At 50.9% G+C, this 26,689-nt stretch overlaps 1 protein-coding gene across 2 annotated transcripts in view; it reads right to left on the bottom strand.

The window, feature by feature from the left end:
- Positions 1 to 2,159: 2,159 nt before the first annotated feature.
- Positions 2,160 to 26,689, bottom strand: part of LOC133352944 (sodium-dependent neutral amino acid transporter B(0)AT1-like) — a 136,246-nt gene continuing 111,716 nt past the window's right edge. Inside the window, exons 10-14 of one of the 2 annotated variants that reach the window (XM_061568950.1) lie at positions 24,739 to 24,807; positions 9,454 to 9,589; positions 8,862 to 9,021; positions 7,312 to 7,474; positions 2,160 to 3,851 (exon numbers count right to left, since the gene is read on the bottom strand). In XM_061568950.1, the coding sequence (XP_061424934.1) occupies positions 3,636 to 3,851; positions 7,312 to 7,474; positions 8,862 to 9,021; positions 9,454 to 9,589; positions 24,739 to 24,807 (744 nt within the window). In that variant the 3' untranslated portion in view covers positions 2,160 to 3,635. Of the gene's footprint in view, positions 3,852 to 7,311; positions 7,475 to 8,599; positions 9,022 to 9,453; positions 9,590 to 24,738; positions 24,808 to 26,689 lie in introns of those variants that run through there. The other variant, XM_061568951.1, reaches the window with a different exon arrangement.

Here is a 26,689-nt window from a genome sequence, read left to right as displayed (position 1 = left end):
TATTTGGTGTGATTTTTTTCTGTCTACACTCGTTTTTTGTCGTTCTTGTGTTCTGCTCTGTCTGTGTGTCTCCGTTCCTCTTGTTTTTATGTTTTGTCTTTCTTTGGAATTTTCACACTTAAATTCTAACTTAGCAATCTTTGAAATACGTAATCGACCAGGCTATGCGTTAATTGTGTGTTGACCGACTCTCTGTCTCGTTTTACATAACATTTCGATACTTTGCTAGGTTGTTTAATTTAGTGTGTTCTTTCTCCCTGTTGCTATTTCATTATACCTGATGATAATTGCTTGTGTTGCAATCGAAACGTCGTATGCTATTATTTAATTTATTATTTTATCTTTATACGTGACTTTACCGAAAGAACCAAAGAATAATGGTGATAGTAAGCCTAAGTTGTTAAGATATTGGCTAGGGAACATTGCCCCGTGGGGGGTCGAAGGGGTCTGGCCTTGCCAAGGGATGAACCTTCCCTTGTCTGTAAAGCATCAGACTATAAGATGCTGGGGTGTGTCCATTGGTGATGGGATAGCACGGGATGGAGCGTGGCTGAGTCGTTGCGATGTGCCATTGTCTCGTCCCCGAAATTGCACTGGCCGAGTGGATGGCCAGTGGACATTGCTGTGGTTGGACGACCACGGTGCGGGCGAAGGCAGGTTAAATGTTGCCGCTGGGGAGCGTTGCTCTCTCCACGCGAGGGTGTGCGGCCGGGGGCTGTGTTGAGAGTGACAGTGTGTAGATGCTGTGTACGTGAGATGTCTGTGCTGGTCCTCAAGGGAGGACTGCTGATGGGCAAGAGCAGGAAAATGTTTGTTGTCACGTGTAAATCATATTTTTTTGTTAAAATGTAGATACTAGGGCATCCATCGCGTCGATTTTTGTGTATTTATTGGTTTTCTCCTTACGATCAGATTAGGATCATCTCCACTACCCTGGGGCCGGGTGGCTGTCGTGTACGACATGCGGATGTGCGTTCGTGGTGCTGTACCTCAGGGGGTTGGGTTCTCCTTCTTGTCACAGATCTTCGGCGCCTGCCACACTGGGTGTCACCGGTTGTGCTAACTGGATGTGGACTTGAAGGGGGAGTGGAGCGCCTGTTCGTCACTCCTGCTCTACCAGTTGTTCTCTGAAGTTGGACTTGAGCCAGGCGGATGGACCAGCAACACGGACACGCTCGAAGACACCGCATTCTAGATTATGCGCATCTGCCGTTCTTGCGTGTCGGTTACCGTTGTTGTGCATTGCCTTCCATTCCTTAATTCTTTCTTGCTTGTTGCACGGAGGATGGGCTGGTGTTCCGTACCGGATCCTGATCCCTTCCCTTTAATTAATTGTGTTTGTCGTTGTACTCTCCGTTGTGTCTGGGGTGATTCCTGATTGTAATGCCGTCACTCGCATTATTTTATCCTATTGCAGCCGGGACGGCTGGATTTTTCATCAGGGGGGGGGTCATGTAATGCGAGCGTAAATGTGGTTGCTGCTGGGCTCTGGCCCAATCACACGGCCCAGGGTATTGGGGGGCGGAGCCCGGTATGGGGGGCGTGTGGGAGGGGCCGCCGTTCACCTCGGCTCCAATGGGAAGCGAGGTGAAGGGAGGTGGAGCCAGCAGGGCAGTATGGGAAGGCCCATACTGCCCTGTCACGTGGGAAAGAAGATATAAGTGGGAGCCCGGAAGAGATCGGGGTCAGTTGTTGGAGTGAAGAAGCGGGACCACGTTGCGTGGCCGCCGCGCCATCAGCTACGTGGCTGATGGGGCTTCGGCACACCATCGGCCAGCGGTGTGCGGAGCGGGGAGGAGCGGAGTGACTGACGGGAGAGCGCGTGCGGGGCGCGCGCGAGGAGGAGCTAACGGAGGAGCGTGCGCGGCACGCGAGAGGAGCGTGCGCGGCACGTGAGAGGAGACGCTGGTCCCTTGTCAGGACCAGCGGGGTGTGAGGAAGAGTGGAGGAGCTGAGGAGGGAGCGCGTGCGGGGCGCGTGCGAGGAGCTGACGAGGGAGCGCGTGCGGGGCGCGCGTGAGACGACGCTGGTCTGCGGAGGAGACCAGCAGGGTGTGGAGAAAGAACCTAAATAAAAGACCAACGGAGACCAGCAGTGCCTGACGGAGTCTTTTATTACATATGGATGGCTTCATGGACGAATCTTTGTCGATAGCCAGTAGGCTTGAAAAGTACCATCGTCTTGATTGGATCCAATCAAAACGATCACCTTGCCATACATAGCAGGGGTAACCAAAAATATTTCCAAAATCATGAACAAACACAAGATCCAGGTCAGATTTAACACAGTACATACAATTCTGGATCTGATCCCCTCTGAAGGACAAGATTCCTGACATGTAATATCCTAGCGTTTACAAACTAAGCTGTATCTGCAGCAGCAGTTACATTGGGGAAACTAAGCGACATGTCTCAGACCATGTTCGTGAGCATAAGGCAGATTTGAAACACAGTAGGACCAATACTTCTGCAGTGGCCTATCATCGTTTTAATGCGGCTGGCTCACACAAAATGTTTTTCTCCCCCTTTTCCTGATGACGACCGCTTGTGTTGCGATCAAAACGTTGTGGTTTTTGTTTCGATTTATTTAAGGTTAGAACCAGGCTAAAGTCTACATTATAGACTGCTATTACACTCACCAGCATAAAAACCAGGCGACAGTCTATATTATAAACTGCCAGTACACTCACCGAAGTTAAGAACCAGGCTACAGTCTACATTATAGACTGCCAGTACACTCACTCCGATTTAAAACCAGGCTACAGTCTACATTAGTGTTTTTTTATTTACTTTATTTTTATTTTTCTATCTACTTGACTTTACCGAAAGAATCAAAGAATATGCCGTACTCAAATTGTAAATGTTGTGGAGTAGCAACAAATTGGCGTTTTGTTTCCGTGTGTGTCTCTCTCTGTGCGTCTCTCTATATGTGCGTCTCCCTGTGTGTGTGTCTCTCTCTCTGTGTGTTGTGTTTCTGTGTGTGTCTCTCTCTGTGTGTGTCTCTCTCTCTCTATCTGTGTCTCTCTGTATGTGTCTCTATGTGTGTGTCTCTCTCTTTGTGTCTCTGTGTGTGGGTCTCTCTCCATTTCTAGCTCTGCCTACTTACCTTTGGGTTGAGCCCACCTGAAGCCTATATACCATCTTGTTGCAGCAGCTTTCTCCTACCTCAGCAGTTCTCCTGATGTTTGTCTCACCTGATGACGATTGCTTGTGTTGCGATAGAAACGTCATGATCTATACATTTTCTATCTACGTGACTTTACCGAAAGAACCAAAGAGTATGAAATCCATTACTAATTGGCTGTGTCGGGTGGTGGAGGGTTACGACACATTTATACATACGCGATCTAATCCAAAAATCTTTATTATCTATAGTGCAGCGCTGAGTCTATGGTGCAACACTGAGTCTATGGTGCAGCTCTGAATCTATGGGCAATGCTGCTTGTTGTTCATGGAGAAATTGATTCCAGTGGAGGGGTAAAACGAGGGAGATGGACCAACGACAGGAATGGGCACAGGGAGGAGGAATGGACCCCCAAAACCAAACCGAATGCGTCGCGACGTTGACTCAGAAAAATGACCTCGGGTCACCCGCCTTGTCAAACTGACGCGGCATCGCACGTCCCGGCTGCTCACTCAGAGCCGCGTGCTGGGGCCACCAATGTGGGCAGGGTCCCCCATCTTGAGGCCCCCAGGAGGAGGAAGAGGAGGAGTCTGTGGAGGCCACCCGCCCTGAGCGAGCCGGTAGAGGGCCACCAGTGGGAGGCTTAGGCAGGGCACGCCGGCCAGTAGCACCACCACCGCCGCCATCCAAGACGGGTACGGCCTCACCTGCTTCTCCGGAAACTTGTCCTGCGTGTGTGCGCATGTGTATGTGTGTGGGGAGCGGTAGTGTAGCGGTTAGCATGCTGCGCTACAAACCTGGCGATGCGAGTTCGATTCCCGCTCATGGCCAACATCAGTGACGATTATCTGAACCGGTCCTGGGCCTCCTCTAAGTCGGCTCAGCCTCAAATGAGTACCTGGTATGGTAGACAAAGGCGGTCTGGCATGGTGCTGGCTAGTCACCCCCTTGTGTGCTGTGCTGGCCTTAATAGGCACTCGCTAACAGTGCTTGTCCCAACTATCTGTTAAGGCTATGAGGGGGATCTTTGTCTTTATGTGTACGTGTAGATAGTGTTATAATGATATTACGCTTATTTACCCCGCAAAGACTCACCGAGCATCAAGACTCTTTTTCAGGAGGGTTCTACCAATATTTTTCAGTTGCGGGGAGGGGGGGTTATGTTGTTGCTGCTGCTGTGTAGCCCACAAAGTCACACATATACCCATCGACTCACACAGAGACTCAGACTCACACATAGACCCACAGACTCATATCGAGACCCATAAAATGGTACAGACACCCACAGACTCATACCGAGACCCACAGCCACATACAATAACCCATAGATTCACCATACACACCCACAGACTCATATCGAGACCCACAGATTTATATCGAGACCCACAGACTCATATAGAGGCCCACAGACTCCTACAATGACCCATAGACTGATACAGAGATCCACACTCTACAGTGAGGGAAAAACGTATTTGATCCCCTGCTGATTTTGTACGTTTGCCCAGTGACAAAGAAATGATCAGTCTATAATTTTAATGGTAGGTTTATTTGAACAGTGAGAGACAGAATAACAACAACAAAATCCAGAAAAACGCATGTCAAAAATGTTATAAATTGATTTGCATTTTAATGAGGGAAATAAGTATTTGACCCCCTCTCAATCAGAAATATTTCTGGCTCCTAGGTGTCTTTTATACAGGTAACAAGCTGATATTAGGAGCACACTCTTAAAGGGAGTGCTTTGTTACCTATATAAAAGACACCTGTTCACAGAAGCAATCAATCAATCAGATTCCAAACTCTCCACCATGGCCAAGACCAAAGAGCTCTCCAAGGGTGTCAGGGACAAGATTGTAGACCTACACAAGGCTGGAATGGGCTACAAGACCATCGCCAAGCAGCTTGGTGAGAAGGTGACAACAGTTGGTGCAATTATTCGCAAATGGAAAAAACACAAGACCTGTCAATCTCCCTCGGCCTGGGGCTCATGCAAGAGCTCACCTCGTGGAGTTGCAATGATCATGAGAACGGTGAGGAATCAGCCCAGAACTACATGGGAGGATCTCAAGGCAGCTGGGACCATAGTCACCAAGAAAACAGTTGGTAACACACTACGCCGTGAAGGACTGAAATGCTGCAGCGCCCGCAAGGTCCCCCTGCTCAAGAAAGCACATATACATGCCCGTCTGAAGTTTTCCAATGAACATCTGAATGATTTAGAGGACAACTGGGTGAAAGTGTTGTGGTCAGATGAGACCAAAATGAAGCTCTTTGGCATCAACTCAACTCGCCGTGTTTGGAGGAGGAGGAATGCTGCCTATGACCCCAAAAACACCATCCCTACCGTCAAACATGGAGGTGGAAACATTATGCTTTGGGGTGTTTTTCTGCTAAGGGGACAGGGCAACTTCACCACATCAAAGGGACGATGGACGGGGCCATGTACCGTCAAATATTGGGTGAGAACCTCCTTCCCTCAGCCAGGGTATTGAAAATGGGTCGTGGATGGGTATTCCAGCATGACAATGACCCAAAACACATGGCCAAGGCAACAAAGGAGTGGCTCAAGAAGAAGCACATTAAAGTCCTGGAGTGGCCTAGCCAGTCTCCAGACCTTAATTCCATAGAAAATCTGTGGAGGGAGCTGAAGGTTCGAGTTGCCAAACGTCAGCCTCGAAACCTTAATGACTTGGAGAAGATCTGCAAAGAGGAGTGGGACAAAATCCCTCCTGAGATGTGTGCAAACCTGGTGGCCAACTACAAGAAACGTCTGACCTCTGTGATTGCCAACAAGGGTTTTGCCACCAAGTACTAAGTCATGTTGTGCAGAGGGGTAAAATGCAAATCAATGTATAACATTTTTGACATGCGTTTTTCTGGATTTTGTTGTTGTTATTCTGTCTCTCGCTGTTCAAATACACCTACCATTAAAATTATAGACTGATCATTTCTTTGTCAGTGGGCAAACGTACACAATCAGCAGGGGATCAAATACTTTTTTCCCTCACTGTATATTCATCTGCTAAAGCAAATTCAATGGGAGGCTGATTGAAGCTCGGATGCGGTCATGGCATGGCTCCCTATTGGTCAACTATGCTATGTATGCTAATGATGTGGTGATAACTGCTCACTCAGGAGGAGTTGGAGATTTTGCTGCTTAACCTGGAGCATGCTACTAAGAGGTGGGGCCTTATCACCAGTCCCAACAAAACAAAGCACCAGTCTGAGTATTTTGTATCATCAAACACTCCATCCCATCAACTCCCCATTGTTGATGGAGCAGTTGTAGAGAGAGTGGAGAGTGTTACTTCCCAGGGCAGTGAGCTTATGACCAGCTCCGGTTTGACAGCAGAGACCTCACTCCGAATCAGTCGGGTGGCATTATATTTTCATCAGCTGCGTAATGCTTTGTGAAAGATACCTGGTCTGTCGCTCCACAGAAAGCTTCGAGTCTTCTCAGCCAGAGCCATGCGTTCCCTTTATTATAGTTTGAGAACGTGGACCCCCCAAACGGAACATCTGCGTTGGCTATAAACATTCAGGCTGGCCTGCCTACGATCCCTCCTGGGTTTAACCAGGCTGAATTGTGTGAGGAGCTCACAAAACCTTGAAAGATCTGGACAAATTCCCATCAGTGAGCTCCACCTGCAGGCGTCTGCATTGGCTGGTTCGTGTAGCCCAAATGCCTAGTCACCGCATGCCGACGCAGCTTTTATTTGGCCAGATAGAGGGGGCTAAACGGGCATGGCATGGGCTAGAAAAGAGATGAACTAATGTGCTGAGTGAACTTTCTGATGACTGGTAGCAGCAGTGTCAAGTGGAGGAGGCTCGTGAAGGATGCTACTGGGCCGTTGTAGGTAGGTGCCCTCCAACAACAGTGGAGGGCAGAGCAGCGATGTTCACATACCGTACATAGCCAATCGTGCTCCGCTCAACGATGAGCAGAGCAAGTTGGCAGAGTAGGGACACAGGTGGTGCATCTGCCAGTCATATCAGTCAGTCAACCCATGACACCTGGGTCTGTTCAGTAACCTGCCAGCAGGCGTTCGGCACTTCACGTGATAGCCTCAAAGTGTACACAGCCTGGCACAAGTGCCATGGTGACATCACCGCCACTTAGTGGTGAATGGTGGCTGTTATTGTTGCTGTTGTTGATACAGAGCAAAAGAGAGCGTCTCATGCACTCACGTAGTCCGGGTTCCAGGTCTCGTAGGTGAAGGGAGTGCTGGACTGCATGGCCACATAGGCTATGAAGATGATGACCAGGAGCAGGGGGCTGATCACGCACCACATCACCCGCCAGTAGAGGTTAGGCCTGCGGCCTGTCATGAACTCCAGGTCACTGCTGAACCTGCACAGAGAGAGACAGACATAGAGGTAGCCACAGAAATATACACTGATAACACCTGGAGAGAGATAGAGACATTAAGACAGATAGAAACGAGATACAGGGTGGTGCAATGGCGACACTTATAAGTGTAATTTGTGATGTGTAACGCCGTACAAGAGTCACTGCTCTCGAAGAAAGACAAAGGATGAATCAAAGGCACCCAGAGGAACCACAAACAGGCCGGAAGGCAGGAACAACCAAATAATGAGGAGCCAGCACACCAACAATTTCCCAAGCTCTGCGGTCCCCTATATACAAAGGTGTCATTGAGCAATCAATGATGAGTGTTCATATGTGGGAGGAAACCGCAGCACCTATAGAAAACCCACACATGAGAGGGGGAAACACTCTATCCCGTACAGACGGAGGAACAGGTGGAGTCAACATTTTCGCTGTACCACCCTCTCCTGGCAAAGCCAGGGTACGGCCAATCCTCTACATCCACGGGAGTGGAGTGTGAGCAACACCTGTGTGTGATCCACCACGTGTGCAGTTTAAAGAAGGGAGATTGGGCTCACTGCCCCACTCGAGTGGGGACCGCGAGCGGTGTAGATGTCGGCTGAAGGTTTTTTACCACGAGCGGAAAAAAAATGTCTATCAAACGGCACCCACCTGCAGTTATTCCGAAGACGACCGTAAGGGGAGAGATCAGACCAAACCTCCCGGATGGGTGTCGTAATGCAGCAAACCCTTTCCTCTCGCGGGTTTAGTTATCGAGATTTTTGCGGTTTCGTGCCAATGTACTGAGTGACAGAGTTTGCTGATTGCGCCCACCCCTGTGGCTCGACCACACGAAGTTGACCGCGAGATGCCAGTACAAAACGCGTCGTGACTACACTGCTCGTGATGACGCTGCTGTCACGGAAAAACACATGCAGCGCAGTCTCACCTCCATCTCTTCTCTGTCTCGTCTCCGTCTCGTCTCCGTCTTGTCTCCATCTCACCTCCATCTCTTCTCCATTTCATCTCGCCTCCGTCTCGCCCCTGTCTCGTCTCTGTCTAGCCTTGCCTCCGTCTTGCCCCCGACGAGTCTCCGCCTCGCCTCCGTCTTGTCTAAGTCTGGCCTGGCCTCCGTCTCGTCCCCGTCTCACCTCTTCTCGCCTCCGTCTCATCTCCGCCTCCGTCTTGTCTACGTCTCATTTTTGTCTTGCCTCACCTCCGTCTCGTTAAAGTCTTGTCTCCGTGTTGTCTCCCCAAGCGGCACTATTGTAGGTCCCAGGTCACGTGCCGGTTTTCTCAGCCTCCAGTGAGGAGGCAGTGAGGCTCAGCCAATCACGATGAGTGATGCTCGTAAAGCCAGCGCATGGCTGAATGTTTCTAATAAACCATTTAATCAAACGGCACCCACCTGTGGTAGCCATAGACGTAGATGACCGCAAGGAGCTCGATCATGACAGTGAAGAGGAGCGGTAGGGAGCCCACGTAGCTGTCAAACACAATGAGCCAGTAGCTGCCAGAACCCAGCGTGAACAGCAGGCTGATGAGGAGGCTAACGCCGCAGATCAGACCTGGGACGTGGGGTGCAGGGCAATTCATGGCGCCCGTGAGGCTCAAAAGAGTGGTGACTTTGTTGACTCACACAGAGACCCATAAACCCCACATAAAAACTCATACAAGGACCCGTAGACCCCATACAGAGACCGATAGACTCCACACAGACAACTGTAGACCCCACACAGAGACTCACAAACCCCACACAGTGACCCATAAACTCACACAGAGACTCGTAGGCTCACACAGAGACCCTCAGATCCCACACAATGACTCAAACTCACACAGAGACCGGTAAACTCACACAGTGATCCATAGACCCCAGACAAAGACCCATAGACCCCACAAAGAGACCCGTAGACCCCACACAGTGACTTATATACTCCACACAGAGACCCACAGACCCCAAACAGAGGCCCGTAGGCCCAGAGGGCAGGGCGTGTAGTGACCTGAGATCGCCTCATTGGGGAACCTGGCCGGGAAGACGTGCAGGTCGAGCAGTGGGGTGAGGATGCTCTCGATGTGGCCAAACATGGAGGAGAGCCCGAGCATGAAGAGCATGACAAAGAAGAGTACGGACCACACCTGCACATGGGGATGCACATCGGCGCTCCGGGTTAGTTCATCAGTCTCCGTGTGGGGTCTATGGGTCTTTGTGTGAGTCTTTGGATGTCTGTGTGAGTCTATGGGCCTCTGTGTGAGTCTATGGGCCTCTGTGTGAGTCTATGGGACTCTGTGTGAGTCTATAGTTCCATATGTGAGTTTTTGAGCCTCCTTGTGAGACATGGGTCTCTATGTGAGTGTCTGTTTCAGTCAATCAGTCTCTATGCAAGTCTATGGTTTTATTACACTGCAGGGAATCGGGTCTGTGCGCGATACTTTAAATTCCTCTTGTGATACATTTTTACTCTTTGGTTATTTCAGTAAAGTCACGTAGAAAGAAAAATAAATGAAATAATAGCATACGACGTTTCAATTGCAACAGAAGCAATCATCATCAGGTACGAATGAAAGAGAAAACAAACCTAGCAAACTTATATATATAATGCAATACAACACAGAGAGTCGGCTAACATAACAGTCAACGCCCTACCTGGTTGATTACGTTCTTCCAAAGATTGCTAAATTTGAGAGAGAGAGACAAAACACATACATGGAGATACATAGACAGACACATAAGCAGAGAGAGAGATAACACAGAGACACACAGAGAGAGACACACATAGATATACAGAGAAACAACGCTTCTGTGTCGAGGCCTGAAATAGACAGAGAGGGGGGCATAGAGAGAGGGGGCTTTGGTGACTGCAGGAAATACTAGCGCGACAACACAAGGACACAGAGAGAGAGAGAAAACACACTTAATCAAACAAACTTAGTCAAATTTGGAAATATAATGCAATGCAACAGAGAGAGTCGGTCAACACACAATTATCGCATAGCCTGGTTGATTACGTTCTTCCAAAGATTGCTAAATTAGAAGTTAAGTGTGAAATTTGAGAGAGAGACAAGACAGACACGGAGACACAAAGACAGACACACAAGCAGAGAGAGACACAACACAGAGACACAGAGAGAGAGAGAAAACAAACTTAAATCCTCCCCGTAGAGGTGGTTCAAACGTGATTTGGAGCTTTCGTGACTGCAGGAATTACTCTTTGGTTCTTTCGGTAAAGTCACGTAGAAAGAAAAATAAATTAAATAAGAGCATATCACGTTTTAATTGCAACACAAGCAATCATCATCAGGTACCCCTGAAAGAGAAAACTAACCGTCAACACCCTACCTGGTTGATTACGTTCTTCATTACTTGTGTGTCTGTCTTTGTGTGTCCGTGTCTTGTCTCTCTCTCAAAATTTCACACTTAACTTCTAATTTAGCAATCGTTGGAAGAACGTAATCAACCAGGCTATGCGTTAATTGTGTGTTGACCGACTCTCTGTGTTGCATTGCATTATATTTCAAAATTTTACTAAGTTTTTTTTTTTTAAGTGTGGTTTCTCTCTCTCTCTGTGTCCTTGTGTTGTTGCTCTAGTATTTCCTGCAGTCACGAAAGGTCCAAATCTCTCATTGACATGCTAATTTATCTACCCCCCTCTCTCTCTCTGCCTCCCTCTCTCTCTCTATTTAAGGCCTCGACACCGAGGCATTGTTTCTCTGTTGTGCCTATGTGTGTCTCTCTCTCTGTGTCTTTGTGTTATCTCTCTCTGCTTAAGTGTCTGTCTCTGCGTCTTCGTGTCTGTGTGTTGTCTTTTATACAGGTGTAGGGGTGTTAAAGAGAGGGCCCGTTATGCATGGCAGCCTATGGAAAACAAACACAGTGGGCGGGGCTACGTAAGTGCACGAGGAGGTGCCCTCTACGACGTCCGAGCCAGACACCCTGGGGGGGGGGCTGGTTCGAACGTTATGATCCCCCGGGGCCCCACCCCTCAGGGAGGGGTTGGGTATAAAAGGGGATGTTCAAAGGGCTCGAGTCAGTTATGTTTAAGCTAAGGGAAGAAGACTGAAGACGTCTTAGATAGAGCCCTGGACTCCCCTAGTTCGATGTCCTTTTCAGGGCCGGACAGGACTGAGCCAGCGGCGTGGTCCCGAAAGCCAGAGCCGGTGCTCTTGTAAGAGCTGGTCTGGAACTCCGGGTACCGGGCCCGACTTACCAGTGTCGGGCCAGTTAGCCTCCCCTAGCCCATTAGTGGAGGATTCGGGGCTAGGACAGAGTTAGCTAGGGGTGTATCCCGAGTTATACGGGTGAGGGGGCCGATACCCCCTCGAGTGTGTATATGCCCACTGTCGTATTGTGAAATAAATATACGTGTGCCTCAACCTCGGCGTCAAGCGTCTTCACCGGTACTTCAACTGGTGTCAGAAGTAATTCGAACATGGACACGCGGAAAACAGCGCGGGCCAAAGTACCGCAGGAGGAAGACACTGCCGAGATCGTCGAGCCCGAGACGGCTCCACAAGACAAGGTGCAGCCGGGGCCTGACGCCTCCTTACCGGGGCATCGAAATGAAGAGGGGCCGCAGCCAGACGCGTTACGGCTGGCTCACGGGAGGCTGGCGGAGCTGCTGTATGTCGCTGCCGCCACGCTGGAGACCATCACGCGACTAGGGGCCGGTGATCCAACACGGGGCGAGGCGAGCCAACGACCAGGGCGCCTTCCCGCCATTTCGGAGCAGTCCGAATTTGAAATTCCCGCCATCGACGCTACAGCTGTTCGGGGCGTGGCCAGTCTAGACATCCGCTCCGACATCGCCGTCGCTGAAGCTGCAACGTCATCACAAGAGCGACAGGCGATCCCATCGGCCGTTCGCACCGACGCACAGCCGAGTGGTGGTGACATCAGCCTGCGGGAGTCCACAACGACCGCTGCGCTTCATCAGAGACTGCCCCCACTGAAGGAGTTCATCGGCGCGGAGGGGGACTGGGCCGGTTTTCGCCGACGTTTCCTCGCCCATCAGGAGATGGCGAAATGGTCCGATGAGGAGGCTCTCTGCGCGCTGCCGGCGCTCCTCGACGGCGACGCGCTCGCCGCCCTCACATCGGCGCCGAGAGAGAAGCGGTCTATGTTACCGATGGCACTACAGCTGCTGGGCAGGGTCTATGGACCATCGGCTGAATGCCGACAGCAATTTTACGACCGCAAGCGGGGTGAGAAGGAGTCGCCCCTAGCATATCGGACGAGCCTCCTGGCGATGGCTAAGTCGGCCTTCCCTCGTATGGACGACGACGGCGTGGACGCGATGGTCACGGAGAAGATCCTCCTCCTGGCAGACGACCTTGACATCGCGGTCGTCGCCCGGGAGGACGAGGAGATGACATCGCTCCAGGCGGCGCGGCTCCTCCACGCCAACCTCCTGTCACTGCGGCGGAAAGCCAGCAGGGCATCGGCGGGGTGTGCGGTGGCTGCAGCCACCATTCCGACGGAGGAGCTCTACGCCGTCGACCACCGACCGCAACAGGCGACAGGAGCACGGTCGGGCCGGGACGGGCCGGGCCGTTTCAACCATCCGTCTCCTCCAACGGCGCTCCCGCGGTGTTTCAACTGCGGCGTCCGGGGCCACGTCGCCTCGGGGTGCCGCGCTCCTCGACAGCGCGGGACGACACCTCAACGGGACGACGGGCCTCATCACAAGCTCCACCATCATAACCCGGCGAGTCGCGGCACCCCACATGTTTGGCCCACGCACACACCCGTCACGCACTCAAACACCGCAACGAGAGGGGGGCCGATATCGCGCACCATCGCACCATCACGCACCACCCCGGGTACTCATATCGAACCCGGCCAGTGGTCCGTGCTGGCCGATCGTGTGGTAGCCGCATCGTCGGGGTCGTCGGCCGTTGTGGGGCACATCGACGGGGTTGAAGTGCGCATCCTGGTCGATACGGGAGCATCGGCGACCATTATTTCGGAGTTGATTTACAATATTCTCCCTGTCCGGAGTCGTCCTTTGATGCCTGTTAACGTACCATTCTATGCGGCTAACGGGGGCTCACTTGGCATCATCGGACAAATTCGTGCCCAAATTTGTATTGGGGATATTAAATTGTCTGGGCCGATTTTTGTTTCCTCCTCGCTGGCGGTTCCGTGCCTGCTGGGGACGGACTTCCTGGCCAAAATGCCGATTAGGATATTGATCGACCAGGGATGTATTGAGCTCCCGTCGGGCAGACGCATGGCGTTTCTGCCATCGCCTGTTACGACTCGGACGGCGTTCGCGACGGTGCCGGCATTCGTAGAGAGAACGGTGCGCATACCTCCGGGGGCGCAAATGTTGATTCCCTTGAAACTTCGGCGGCCCTTCGCTAAGGGTGTTGGGGCCCAAGGGGTTCTGCTGGGGCCGTCTAGGGCCGGGGTTAGTGGACCTCATTTACTTCCGGCCCAGACCATAGTAAGAGGGGACGGTGAACCCTTCATCGCGGTCCTCAATGTGGCCTCGCAGACGGTGGTGGTCCCACAGGGGACCGTGCTTGCTCACGCAACGCCGGTGCCATGTGAGGAACCCGTCGCAAATCACGTCAGCGTTGTCCCTGCGCCGCGACCGCATTCGGACAGCGATGAAGGGTGGCTCGAGGCGCTTTGTGCGGGATCGACGGACCTGTCAGATTCAGAGCGTCAACAACTTAAAACACTACTGCGGGAATTTTCCGACGTTTTTAGTCGGAATAAATACGATTTGGGTTGTACTCACCTGCTGCGTCACCATATTGACACGGGTGACAGCGCGCCAATTCGCCAAAATCCGTTTCGGTTGAGTCCCGCCGAAAAGGACCATGTCAAATCGGCTGTTGATGACATGTTGGCCGCCGACATCATTTCTCCTTCCACCAGCCCTTGGGGAGCGCCGATCGTCCTGGTTAAAAAGCAGGACGGTTCGTTGCGATTTTGTGTTGATTTCCGGCGTCTTAACAAAATTTCGGTTGCCGACGCATACCCGCTCCCTCGGATGGATGAATCGCTGGACGCCTTGGCGGGAGCGCGATTCTTTTCCACACTGGATTTACTTTCGGGATTCTGGCAGCTTCCTCTGGACGATGATTCAAAGCCTAAAACTGCTTTCCATACACCGCATGGCCTGTTCCAATTCAACCGGTTGCCGATGGGCTTACACTCAGCGCCGGCAACTTTCCAGCGTTTGATGGAATTGGTTTTGGCTGGATTGCAATGGGAGTCGTGCCTCATTTATTTGGATGACGTTATCGTCTTTAGTAAAACTTTTGACGAACATCTCCAGAGGTTGCGGGCGGTTTTCCTAAAGATGCGGGCTGCTAATTTGAAATTCAAGCCCCAAAAATGCCATTTGTTGCGCGATTCGGTGCGTTATTTGGGGCACATCGTGGGACGCTCAGGTATTGCTACCGATCCCGCCAAAACGCAGTGTGTCAGCTCCTGGCCGACTCCCACCTCGGTGGGAGAGGTCAGGAGTTTCATTGGGTTCGCGTCGTATTACCGACGGTTCGTCGCTGATTTTGTGACAATTGCAAAACCCCTGCACGCTTTAACATCTAAAGGGGTTCGGTTCCACTGGGGTCAAGAGGAGGAGGCTGCTTTCTGCTCCCTTCGGGACGCCCTGGTAAAAGCCCCTCCCTTGATTTACCCAGATTTTTCTAAGCCCTTTTTGCTCGACACCGATGCGAGCAACACGGGTATTGGGGGTGTGCTTTCCCAGGTGGTTGATGGCGTGGAACGGGTGGTCGCGTACGGTAGTCGGGTGTTGTCTCCTGCGGAGCAAAGATATTGTGTCACCCGTAGGGAACTGTTGGCAATTGTCTATTTCATCCAACAGTATCGCCCATATCTGTACGGTCGGCATTTCACCGTCCGCACAGATCATGCGGCACTACAGTATGCCCTGCGAGTTCAACAACCATCGGGACAGTTGTCTCGATGGTTGGAGGTTCTCCAGGACTTTGATTTTGAAACCACCTACCGTAAGGGCGTTCGCCATACGAATGCGGACGCTCTGTCGCGCATGCCAACCACCTCCGAATGTGCATGCCTCCTGGGGTCGGGACGTTGCAGGCCTTCAGGGGACGCATCGGTTCCGATCTTGGCAGCCACCGACGACGACGAACCATTGGTTACTAATTCGATCGAACAACAGGGAAGAGATTCCCTGTTGGGGTTGCCCGTCACTGAATGGGGGCGCCTCCAAATGGAGGATACCTCCCTCCTCGGGTGGCGTCGTCGCGTCGGGGGTGCTGGGCGTGTGAAGGGTGATTCGGATGCATGGGAAATGGTGCAAGGTCTCCTGATGCATTGGGACGGCAAATCCCAGCGACATCGGCTGGTGGTCCCTTCTGGGTTGCGAGGCAAGGTGGTGTGGGCCGCGCATGAGCGCCTATTACACCTGGGGACCCAAAAGACTCTTGCACTGCTACAACTTGATTTTTTTTGGCCTGGCATGACGAGGGATGTTGGGGATCTATTGGGATCATGCCCTCGGTGTGCGCAACGGAAACCGCCGGCGCGGGAGTCTAACCCGCCCTTGCAATCGATCAAAGTGTCCAGAATAAATGAGCTTGTCGTGCTGGACATTTTGGGCCCATTTCCCGCCACCCCCAGGGGCAATAGGTATTTGTTGACTGGTGTCGAGTATTTTACACGCTGGCCTATGGCCTGGCCCCTGGCCAACCAGTCGGCAGCAGCCATCGTGGAGGCCTTTGTTCAGGGATACGTCCTGGACAAAGGTGCTCCGGAGCGGCTGCTGACCGACCAGGGCAGAAATTTTTCCGGTAAATTACTCAAACAAGTCTGTGACCTCCTAGGCACGAAGAAAATTCGTACCTCCCCGTATCACCCGCAAACTGACGGGATGGTCGAGCGCCTGCATCGCACCATTACGTCAATGATGTCACAGCAGGTCTCGGACTCACAGACTGACTGGGACCTGCATATTCAAGGGGTCTTGGCGGCATACCGGATGGCACCCCATGCAGCTACGGGATTTTCCCCCTTTTACCTCATGTACGGTCGCGAACCCGACCCGCCTGTTCGCGCCCAGCTGCAGATCCCCAAGCCGCAAGGGAAAACTAAATTGGCTGACCACGTCAAATTTAATCTGGCCAAATTAACAGAGGCGCGGGATGCTGCAATGCTAAACTCGGACCTCCGTCAAAAGGCGAATGAGCGCCTCAGGCTGGGTCGGGCGCACATGATACAGTGGAAGCCGGGGGACAAGGCATGGCTGCACTGTCCCCAAGTGCCACTGGCTACCTCCTCTAAGCTGGTGCGGCCGTGGCGGGGCCCTGTGGAGGTGGTCGAAGTTTTGCGACCACAGTGCGTGCGCATTAAATGGGGGAAGCGGCGATGGTTCGTGCACCCCTCTAGGTTAAAACCCTTCGTTGCGGTACACAAACCCACTTCACACATGCGTGGCCAAACGTGTGGGGGGTCGACCGACTCATTGGGTCCGTCTCCGTCGTTCTCACCTAATGCCTTGCCGGCCGTGCCACCTCCAGGTGCATCAGGACTGACGGGCTCACGCCCGACCACCCCTCCTGGGGATACCGACGGTCGCGCGGCATCGGATGAGGACTCACTCCGGGACGGACAATTGCCACCTGACGGTCCGCCACCCGGGGTTACCCCGTGTGAGGGGCCCGCTGCAAGGACGCGCGCAAAAATGCGCAGACTGTTATGAGGCCGGAAGATGTGTACATAGGTTGTGTTCATCGTGTGTTGTGTGGGTGGTGTGTTCCCTGCCTATTGAATGTACATATGTTGGGTTCATTGTGTGTTGTGTGGGTGGTGTGTTCCCTGCCCATTGAAATGTACATACGTTGGGTTCACCTGGTGTTGTGTGTATGGTGGGTTCCCTGCAAATTGTATATAGGTTGTTTTTTTTTACGGAATTCGTATTTATTCAAGGGGGGGTGCGTCGGGTTGTTTTCTCTTCTTGCTGTTGCATTTTGTTGTGTTCTTGTTGCTGTTCTTGTTATTGTTGAAAAATAGTGAGGCACACGCGCGGTCAAGGTGTAAATGCACTTTTATTGTCATTTTTGTATGTTGGCAGCCGGGACGGCTGCAAGCTATGCGGGGGGGGGGGGGTGATGTAGGGGTGTTAAAGAGAGGGCCCGTTATGCATGGCAGCCTATGGAAAACAAACACAGTGGGCGGGGCTACGTAAGTGCACGAGGAGGTGCCCTCTACGACGTCCGAGCCAGACACCCTGGGGGGGGCTGGTTCGAACGTTATGATCCCCCGGGGCCCCACCCCTCAGGGAGGGGTTGGGTATAAAAGGGGATGTTCAAAGGGCTCGAGTCAGTTATGTTTAAGCTAAGGGAAGAAGACTGAAGACGTCTTAGATAGAGCCCTGGACTCCCCTAGTTCGATGTCCTTTTCAGGGCCGGACAGGACTGAGCCAGCGGCGTGGTCCCGAAAGCCAGAGCCGGTGCTCTTGTAAGAGCTGGTCTGGAACTCCGGGTACCGGGCCCGACTTACCAGTGTCGGGCCAGTTAGCCTCCCCTAGCCCATTAGTGGAGGATTCGGGGCTAGGACAGAGTTAGCTAGGGGTGTATCCCGAGTTATACAGGTGAGGGGGCCGATACCCCCTCGAGTGTGTATATGCCCACTGTCGTATTGTGAAATAAATATACGTGTGCCTCAACCTCGGCGTCAAGCGTCTTCACCGGTACTTCACAGGTGTAATGCGAGCGTAATTGGCCAGGCCGGATGTGACGATCCGCGAGGGAGGAGTCAGGGTCACGTGGGAGAGGGAGGAGTCAGGGTCACGTGGGCGAGGGGTTATAGGGAGGAGACCGGAAGACATCTGGGGGAGTCGAGGGATTGAAGAGGGAGACCACGTTGGGTGGCCGCCGTGCCTCAGCCTGGTGGCTGAGGGGCTCATCGGACGGCGCCAGCCAGCGGGATGAGGAGAGAGCAGAGTGCGCGGGGCGCACAGGGCGTGCAGGGGTTGCACGGAGCAGCCGAGTAGCTGCAGAGCTAGCGGAGGCTAGCACAGGGCGTGCGAGGTTGCACGGAGCAGCCGAGTAGCTGCAGAACTAGCGGAGGCTAGCAGAGGGTGCGAGGTTGCACAGGCAACAGAGTAGCTGCATAGCGGAGCAGCAGTGGGGCTGCATAGGGAGCAGCAGGGTAGCTGCAGAGTGCGCGGGGCGCAAGGAGAGACGACGCTGGGCCGAGGAGGAGGCCAGCGGGGTGAGCGGAAGACGAACACAAATAAAGGACCGACGGAGATCAACATCGTGTGACGGAGTCCTTTATTACACAGGTAACAAGCTGAGATTAGGAGCACTCCCTTTAAGAGTGTGCTCCTAATCTCAGCTCGTTACCTGTATAAAAGACACCTGGGAGCCAGAAATCTTTCTGATTGAGAGGGGGTCAAATACTTATTTCCCTCATTAAAATGCAAATCAATTTATAACATTTTTGACATGCGTTTTTCTGGATATTTGTGTTGTTATTCTGTCTCTCACTGTTCAAATAAACCTACCATTAAAATTATAGACTGATCATTTCTTTGTCAGTAGGCAAACGTACAAAATCAGCAGGGGATCAAATACTTTTTTCCCTCACTGTAGAGTGTGGATTTCTGTATCAGTCAATGGGTCACTGTAGGAGTATGTGGGCCTCTGTATGAGTCTGTGGGTCTCGATATAAATCTGTGGGTCTCGATATGAGTCTGGGTGTGTATGGTTGTTGTATCTATGCCCTGTTTTCCGTTATTAATATTAAGAATAAAAAAAAAATTCTATATATATATATTTTTTATTAAACAATGAAAACAACTCACTTCTCCTCACAAGCACACCAGGAATCTATGAACATGGAGGGCCATTAAAACGATAAGAATTCGGTCATAGAGAGGTCATAGACATCCAGATGGACAAAAAGATCGATGGACTAACCTCCCAAGACATCTGGAGATGTACAGATAAGGTGCAGAGTAAAGGACAATAACGGTTGCAACTCGCGTTTTTCTTAACGTTTTCCTTACCAGAAAGTAGAAACTTAACAAAAAGGATTAACCAACAAACAATAGGGGCTTTTTATTAGTAATTCCCTTATATTACTCGTATTCACCGCATACATATTATTTAGAATTATATGTTTCCTATCTACATGACCTTCCTAAAAACTAAAGAGTACGAATTCCAGAAGGCTTAAGTGGAAACATAGTTACACTTAACCTCAGGACATTAAAAAATAACTCAGAATAAAACACCAATCCCTGGAGAACTAAAATTGGCAAAACCCTCAAAATAATGATGTAACGAGGATCATTACGAATATTCATTAAACATAGACGAATGATTACCACGATACTAAGACCGAAGGAATCCATAAGAAATCTCAAGAATAAATGTAACACACAGGACCACATAAATGTATTGCAAAAATCTCCTCGACCACCTTTGTCTCCAACGGTCCGGCACAAACAGATGGCCCATGAATGCTTGGGGGGTTAGGAAAGGTCGCGAGGAGGGGTCGCCGGGGGTGTCTGGTTCTTCTCGCTCGTTTTTGTTGTTTTGTTTCCCGCTCGCAAGGAATGCGCAGAGAGGGGAGTCACGTTTTGAGTTAAGCACAAGCGCACATAGCGAATGACCAGTCTGTCCGAGTCGCGCTCAGTCTTGCAACTCGGCTTGCGACGCGGCGTTGCGACGGGGCTCGCAAGGGAGCTGTGGCAGTCGTGCCTCGAGGAGAGATGGGACGACGAGACATCGTTAAGGTGACAGCCTGAGTGCAGTCTGTCCGAGTCGCGCTCAGTCTTGCAACTCGGCTTGCGACGCGGCGTTGCGACGGGGCTCGCAAGGGAGCTGGGGCAGATCGTGCCTCAAGGGAGATAGAATGAGGAGGGGTCGTTCGAGTCGCAGAAGTCTGAATTCAACCTGGGTCGAGGCTGGGTTTCAGCCATGCTCTGGCTGGCGGAGCATCGTGAGGGAGCAAACACTGATGCCGATAGCAGGTGTCGCTTCTCGCAGAACGAAGTTAAGTGCGAGTGAAGCTGGCAGCTGCACGAACAAAGGAAGCACGGAGAAGAGAGAGTGACGAGTGACGACAAGCAATCAACCTCTAAAAGGGCGGAAATCGCCAAGAGTCGACCAAGCGAGCGTCGCAAAGGACGAGCAGCAGCAGATGGGCAACAAGAGCCATCGTTCATCGCCAGAGCGCTCCAAGCCAGTGAGCGCGCACAGCCACGTTGTTCAGAGCTCGAGCCAACACCGCCTGAAGGGCGAGTGTCCGTGTGAAGTTGGCAGCGATCAAGGAGAGAGCGACAGCAGCAGCACGTCCCACGTCGGCGAGTGTCGTGCCGACGCCACTCATCTAGCAGTAGAGAGAGAGAGAGCGCACGAGCAGCACGACTCAGGCATCACCGAGCGTCGTGCCGACTCGTGGAGGAGCGGCGCGAAATCCGACGACGGAATCATCGCGCACCACGACGGCGAGCATCGTGCCAACGCCGCTCAATCGAGCAGTGGAGAAAGGGAGAGAGCACGGCTCGCTGCGGCCACACCCAAGCCAGAGAGAACCTGGCCGCTGTTTGTATATTCCCTCCCACACCACACAAGCTAACGACACAACTCCCGGCTCTAAGAAAATCTAATTCATTTTAAAAGGGGACAACACACACAACACGCACATGAATAAGACTTTCAAAAGTTATCTTTGTGTTTCAAAAAGGGTTGCCATTTCAAGGTGGTGCGTTCACTACCAACTGATCGTGCAAAGCAGTTGCTGCCGTCGAGTTACATGAATAAGGAATGTTTTAGTCATTCATTTTCGTTAATTGCATAATCTTGCCCATGAATTTATTGACGCATACTTGCTTTTGCATACTAGAGTGTCATGTGTTTGTTTAGAATTAAAATTGCTTAACACCAAGTCTCGAGTGCTTCTTTCCAAGTCCATGCAAAACTGTCTTATTCCTGAAAACTGTAGCCTGTGATGAGATATGAAACTGGAGACCTAAAATAACATAACACACACTAAGATAATCGGTAAATGTTTAATCAATGATAATCGTGTTATCCTGATTGATATAACTCTGGATAAACGAAACTAAACTTAATTATCATAACTGCTCACATTAACATAATCGCAAGCATCCGCATAAATTACTACGAGTATCTCCGTGATTATCATAATTTATGCATATAATTACACACATCATAATTAATGCATATAATTACACACTATCATAATTCATGCGATTTGCGCATTTTTCGGAAAATTATTAATTTTTATTATTTTTATCAAAATTTCATAACCCAACACATACAACATGGTGAATCTATGGGTTACTGTATGCGGAGGCACCACGTACAGTGTGCAGTGGATGGGAACCGCTGAGCGGTCACATGGTATAAAGGAGCTCCCAGGAGCCTTCGGGAAAGAGCTAGAGAGATCTAGAAGGTGGGCGGGGCGAGAGGCGGAGCCAGCCCCAGCCCCAGCCCCGTGAGGGGCTCGGGGTTTTTTGGGTTGCTGGTGATGAAGATCTACGTCGGGTTGAAGAAGCCTCTAGCCACGCGGTCTGGGACCCAGCTTGTGGTCTGGACCGGGATAGCGAATCATGTTTAGTTCTGCCGTAGCGTGGTTAGATGGGTGTTCAACACCCAAGTGTAGGCTACGTTATGTTGTGTGTTGAGTTGGTGAAATAAATAGTGTTGCTCCTAAGATAACGTCTGCGACTCAGTTGGACTCACTACACATATACAGATAGTCCACGAGTTATGATGGTCCGACTTATGATATTTCGATCTTACGATGGCGATAGCAATACGACAAAATTGTAAAATATTTTAAATTTCGCGCGGCAGGCAAACGCAGCAGCATACGAGGTACGATACTGTACGTTGGGACGCTGCCGGGATGTATGCATCTCCCGCCTTGTGTGATGCCTCACTCTCACCAGCGGTCGACGGAGTTAAGTTGTCTCAGTGTTAGCACGTGTATTTTTAGCATGTTAAAAGTTTTTTTATAGTAGATAGGATTGTTTCCTGAAAAAACTTTCTATTAAATTTCAGTTCATATAGGTAGGCTAAGAATTTACCTTGTTTATTTTTACTTTACATTTTACTGTGCAATACAGTATTGTAATTAATAAATACATACAGAGTATAGTTTATACAGTGAGGTACTGTAAATTGCTTTGTTTTGCTAAATTATCACCATTCTTTAAGACTCCTGGGTAGGCTAGGCCATCTTCGTCGTAACGCATCTGTAATGGGTTCCGGAGACACTTGTAGAGGTAACTTCTTTATTACAATACAACATTCCAACAGTCCTGATACTCTGTTACAGCCTAGGTACACAGCCTAGGTACACAGCCTAGATACACTACTCTGGCTACGCTCTGGGGTCCTCCGGCTACAATTACCCTAGGGGAGGCTACCTGACCCGACCCAGCCAAGGTGCGGGTCTGGACTCTGGCTTCCTCGGAACTCGCCCTTACAAAGACGTAGAGCCGGGAGTCCCAGAGTCCCACCACTGGCCCACCCAGCGTCCCGGCCCTTACAAGGACAAGCGGGATGAGGGACTCCAGGGTCCTAAGCTGGCTGGCTGGCGGGTCTTGGGTCTTGAGTTGCGACTGGTCCCGATCGGCCAGGGAGCTGCCCTTTTATGCCTCGTCCCCAACGAGGGGTGGGGTTGTGTGCACCCCCAGATATCCCACAGAGCACACACAGCCCCCCCGTTGGTGGCGCCAAGGGGCTTAACTGTCTGGGGTGCCTGGGATCCTAGCGCCTGGCGCCGAGGGCTTATCTACCTAGGATCTCAGAGCCCCCAGCAGCCCCTCCCCTCTTATGGCACTACACATCTCCATCGTAAGTAGAGGACTACCTGTATATGTATCACTGTGGGTCTCTCTGGGTCTCTAAGTAATGTTGGTGACCCCAGGCCATTCTTACAAACTAGACTCTCTGCTAGCCTCTTGAATTCTCACGAGGTGAACCAAAATAAACCTGAAACTATGGTCCACTCTATGCCAGTCACTGGTGATGGGTATTAGACCACAAGATCACTATACTTCAGAAGCTAGTCCGACCAGTGCTCGCCAAGCTGCATTGATTTCCGGTTGCCAAACGAATATATTATAGGTCGCACTCATTACACACACAAACTGCTTGCTACAAATGAACCACAATACCTTGCTGATCTCGTCAAGGAGCATAAACCATTGTAGTGGCATCGCTGGATGTCAACAGGCTGTGGGTGCAGTACTGGCTTTAGAGGGGCACGGTGTGCGGTATAGCGACATCGCCGGATACCACAATGATGTGGGTGTAGTACGAGCCCTAGAGGGGCCTGGTGTGTGCTGAATAATAGAGCTAGATGGCACCACGCTTTAAGTGCAGTGCCGACCCAACAGGACACGGTGTGTGGGTGCCGGCCGAAGGATGAGGTTCTGTGAGGCCATGGCATTCTGGTTGACCCGGGAGGACACGTGACCAGTTAAGTTGACAAAGGGGCCCCAAGAGGGGGATAGGGGGGGGTCACGTGATTGGGACCCAGATCCTTCCCGAGAATTCTGGAAGGTGGACCAGGCCAAGGGCGGAGCCGGCCATGCCACAGAGAATATAAGCCGGGTCCCGAGAGGGACCAGGGTTGTTGTTCATCCTGGAAGAAACGCTTCTTCTACGTTCTCCGTTAAATGAGTCTCGAACACGTGGACCCGGGCCGAAGTCATTGGTCCCAGTCCATAGTAGCAGTTACGTTGTAACTAGTGTAGTTAGCCTAGTGATCACCACCATAGGTTGTTATTCTGTTAAGGGGAAGTTACCCCGTATGTTGGAACTGAATAAATGTGTTGCCTCCAAGTCTACGTCTGCAACTCAGTTGAACCCATTACACCATCACACGAACTCCGGTCACCCACGCAGCAGCGGCTTTTGGCGAACCATCAAATAAACACGGTCACCTTGCACTTTCAGATGTGTCTGGAACGCTCTTCCAATATTCGGAAACGACTGGCGCGATGAACTTTTAAATCATATAGATTGAAAACGAATTTCTTTCAAAGTGCTTTTGTGTTTAGTTTGTTGCCCTTCCCCCGCACCTTCGATTAACACGGTTGGATACGTACGGTGCGAAAGTTCAACGTACACACATACAGAACCCAGTTAAATCCCAGGTACAGCTGGAACCTAAAATCCAATTCAGGCCTCCGTGGTGCTGGCTCAGTGTCTCTAATACGTTTACTATGAACATTCTTAGAGAGAGACAGGGCGATACCCAGACTTAGGACTCAAACGCATTAATTCCCACCTGAGCTCACCTGTGATCCGGGCATGTTCAGTATTGCTTCAGTAAATACGATGAACACAAGTCCAGTTCCTGACGCTGCCTAGGTACACACACACAGGCAGACAAAGGTCTCGGATATAGCTTTGAATTGACTGCAGAGGCAAGTGCTTTTAGCGAGTTGCGAAGATGAAGGCTGGCATGACACACAAAGGGTGTGTGGCCAGCACCACATCTGGCCACACAGCACTTTCTATGAGAGTCTGTGAGTCTCCACGAGAGTCTGTAAGTCTATAATAATTTACACTTATAGATTACATTGAAGCTGGAGGTCACAAGTGTACAAAAAAACATGCAGGCTTACACCAATTAAATACAACCCCAACATGAATTATTCACATAGGATGAAAAGGCCTTAAAATGTATGGCTTTGATTATAATAACGCGAGGAACTCAGCACAGTGAATGTCCAATGGAAGTGAATTTCACAACCTAGAGGCGACAGCAGGAAAAGAGCTGCCACCCATCGTCCTACAGAGACGTGACCTCGGGATGAGGAACTACAGACCAACGATAAGGCAGCAGCAGGTGCCACGCCAGTGTGGGGAGCCGGCGCTACCAACAATTGCCAAAGCTCTGTGGTCTGCAAAACATGAAAGTGATATCGGCCCAATTGTATGTATGTGTGTGCGTATGTTCAACTTATTTCGTACTGTACGCAGCCAACGGTGCTAATCAGAGGTGCGGGGGAAGGACAATAAGCTCAACACAAAAAGCGCTTCTAAAGAAAGACATTTATAAATCTAGATGATTTAAAAGTGCACAGTTCCCAGTGGCTTCCTAAATTCAGAAGAGTATTCCAGACGGCAGCTGAAAGCATAATGCCAAATTGCTGCGTAAAACGAATTTGCATTAAGTGGGCAGTAATTTTGCTGTCAGGAATAACGGTGAAGGTGGAGGTGCCGTTCCAGCCCGGAATTTTATGATAGTTTTAATTTGACTACAGTCCACTGCTTTACGTGCTTATTATGTTTTTATGTGTTGTATTTAGATAAACAGTTGTAAAGAAATTAGTTTTCAGTCTAAATGAGGGTGATGGTGTACTGGCACAGGAAGGAATTGAGGGAGCCTCATTTAAACCACCAATTTATCAGTCGTACGGCATGAACTTTAAATAAAATAATTAGAGGAGGAACCTCTTGTGTTGAAATGAAGAGATTAATTTAGAACGTTGTGCAGAAAAGCACATGCATTGTTATATTCAATGCACGTGCTTAGGCATGTGCTTACGGAAGTCCATCAAAACAAACCCCTACCTCCTCGTGGTGCTGGACGGGCAATGCTGTCGCTTACCGCAGCTTTCGCTTGGAGGTTCGGAGAGCCGTGAGGCGCTGCAAGGATGGGTGGTAGTCGCGGGTTGCTAAGGAGATGGAGTCTGCCTCAATGGCCCGCGATTCCAAATCGCTTTTTAATTTCATAAAAAGTAACTTGTAGTGCCACATCTATTACCATCATTTTAGGGGAAAGAAGGGTGATCCAATCTCCGACCCACAGGAACCAGTTTGCAGATTTGCTGGGCATTTTTGTGAGGTCCTGGAAGAGGGGACATCCCTCAGCCAGATAACAACGTGGGACAAAGTGGGGATGACCCTGCCGGGGCTGCGGTGCCTCAAATATTGGAAGAAGTCACCCCCTGTGAGTGGCTGGCTGAGGTGCCATCTGTTGAGGAAGTACTGCAGGCGAACCAGAGTCTGAGCCCAGGAAAGGCACCGGGCAGAGATGATCTCCCAAGCGAAATGCTGAGGGAGGGTGGCGTTTGTGCACAGACTGCCCTACATGACATCATAACAACAGTCTGGACCACTGGATGGGTTCCGCAGGACTGGAAGGATGCCCTGGTGGTCCCCCTCTTTAAAAAGGGGGACCGCACAGACTGTAACAACTACAGGGGCATCTCACTCCTCAGTGTGCCAGGAAAGGTCCTG

This window comes from Lethenteron reissneri, chromosome 42 (assembly GCF_015708825.2).
Source record: "Lethenteron reissneri isolate LAM-NWPU_2019-01 chromosome 42, ASM1570882v1, whole genome shotgun sequence".
NCBI lineage: Eukaryota > Metazoa > Chordata > Hyperoartia > Petromyzontiformes > Petromyzontidae > Lethenteron > Lethenteron reissneri.
Note: the sequence above shows the minus strand (reverse complement) of the source record. Positions and strands in the feature narration are given on the sequence as shown.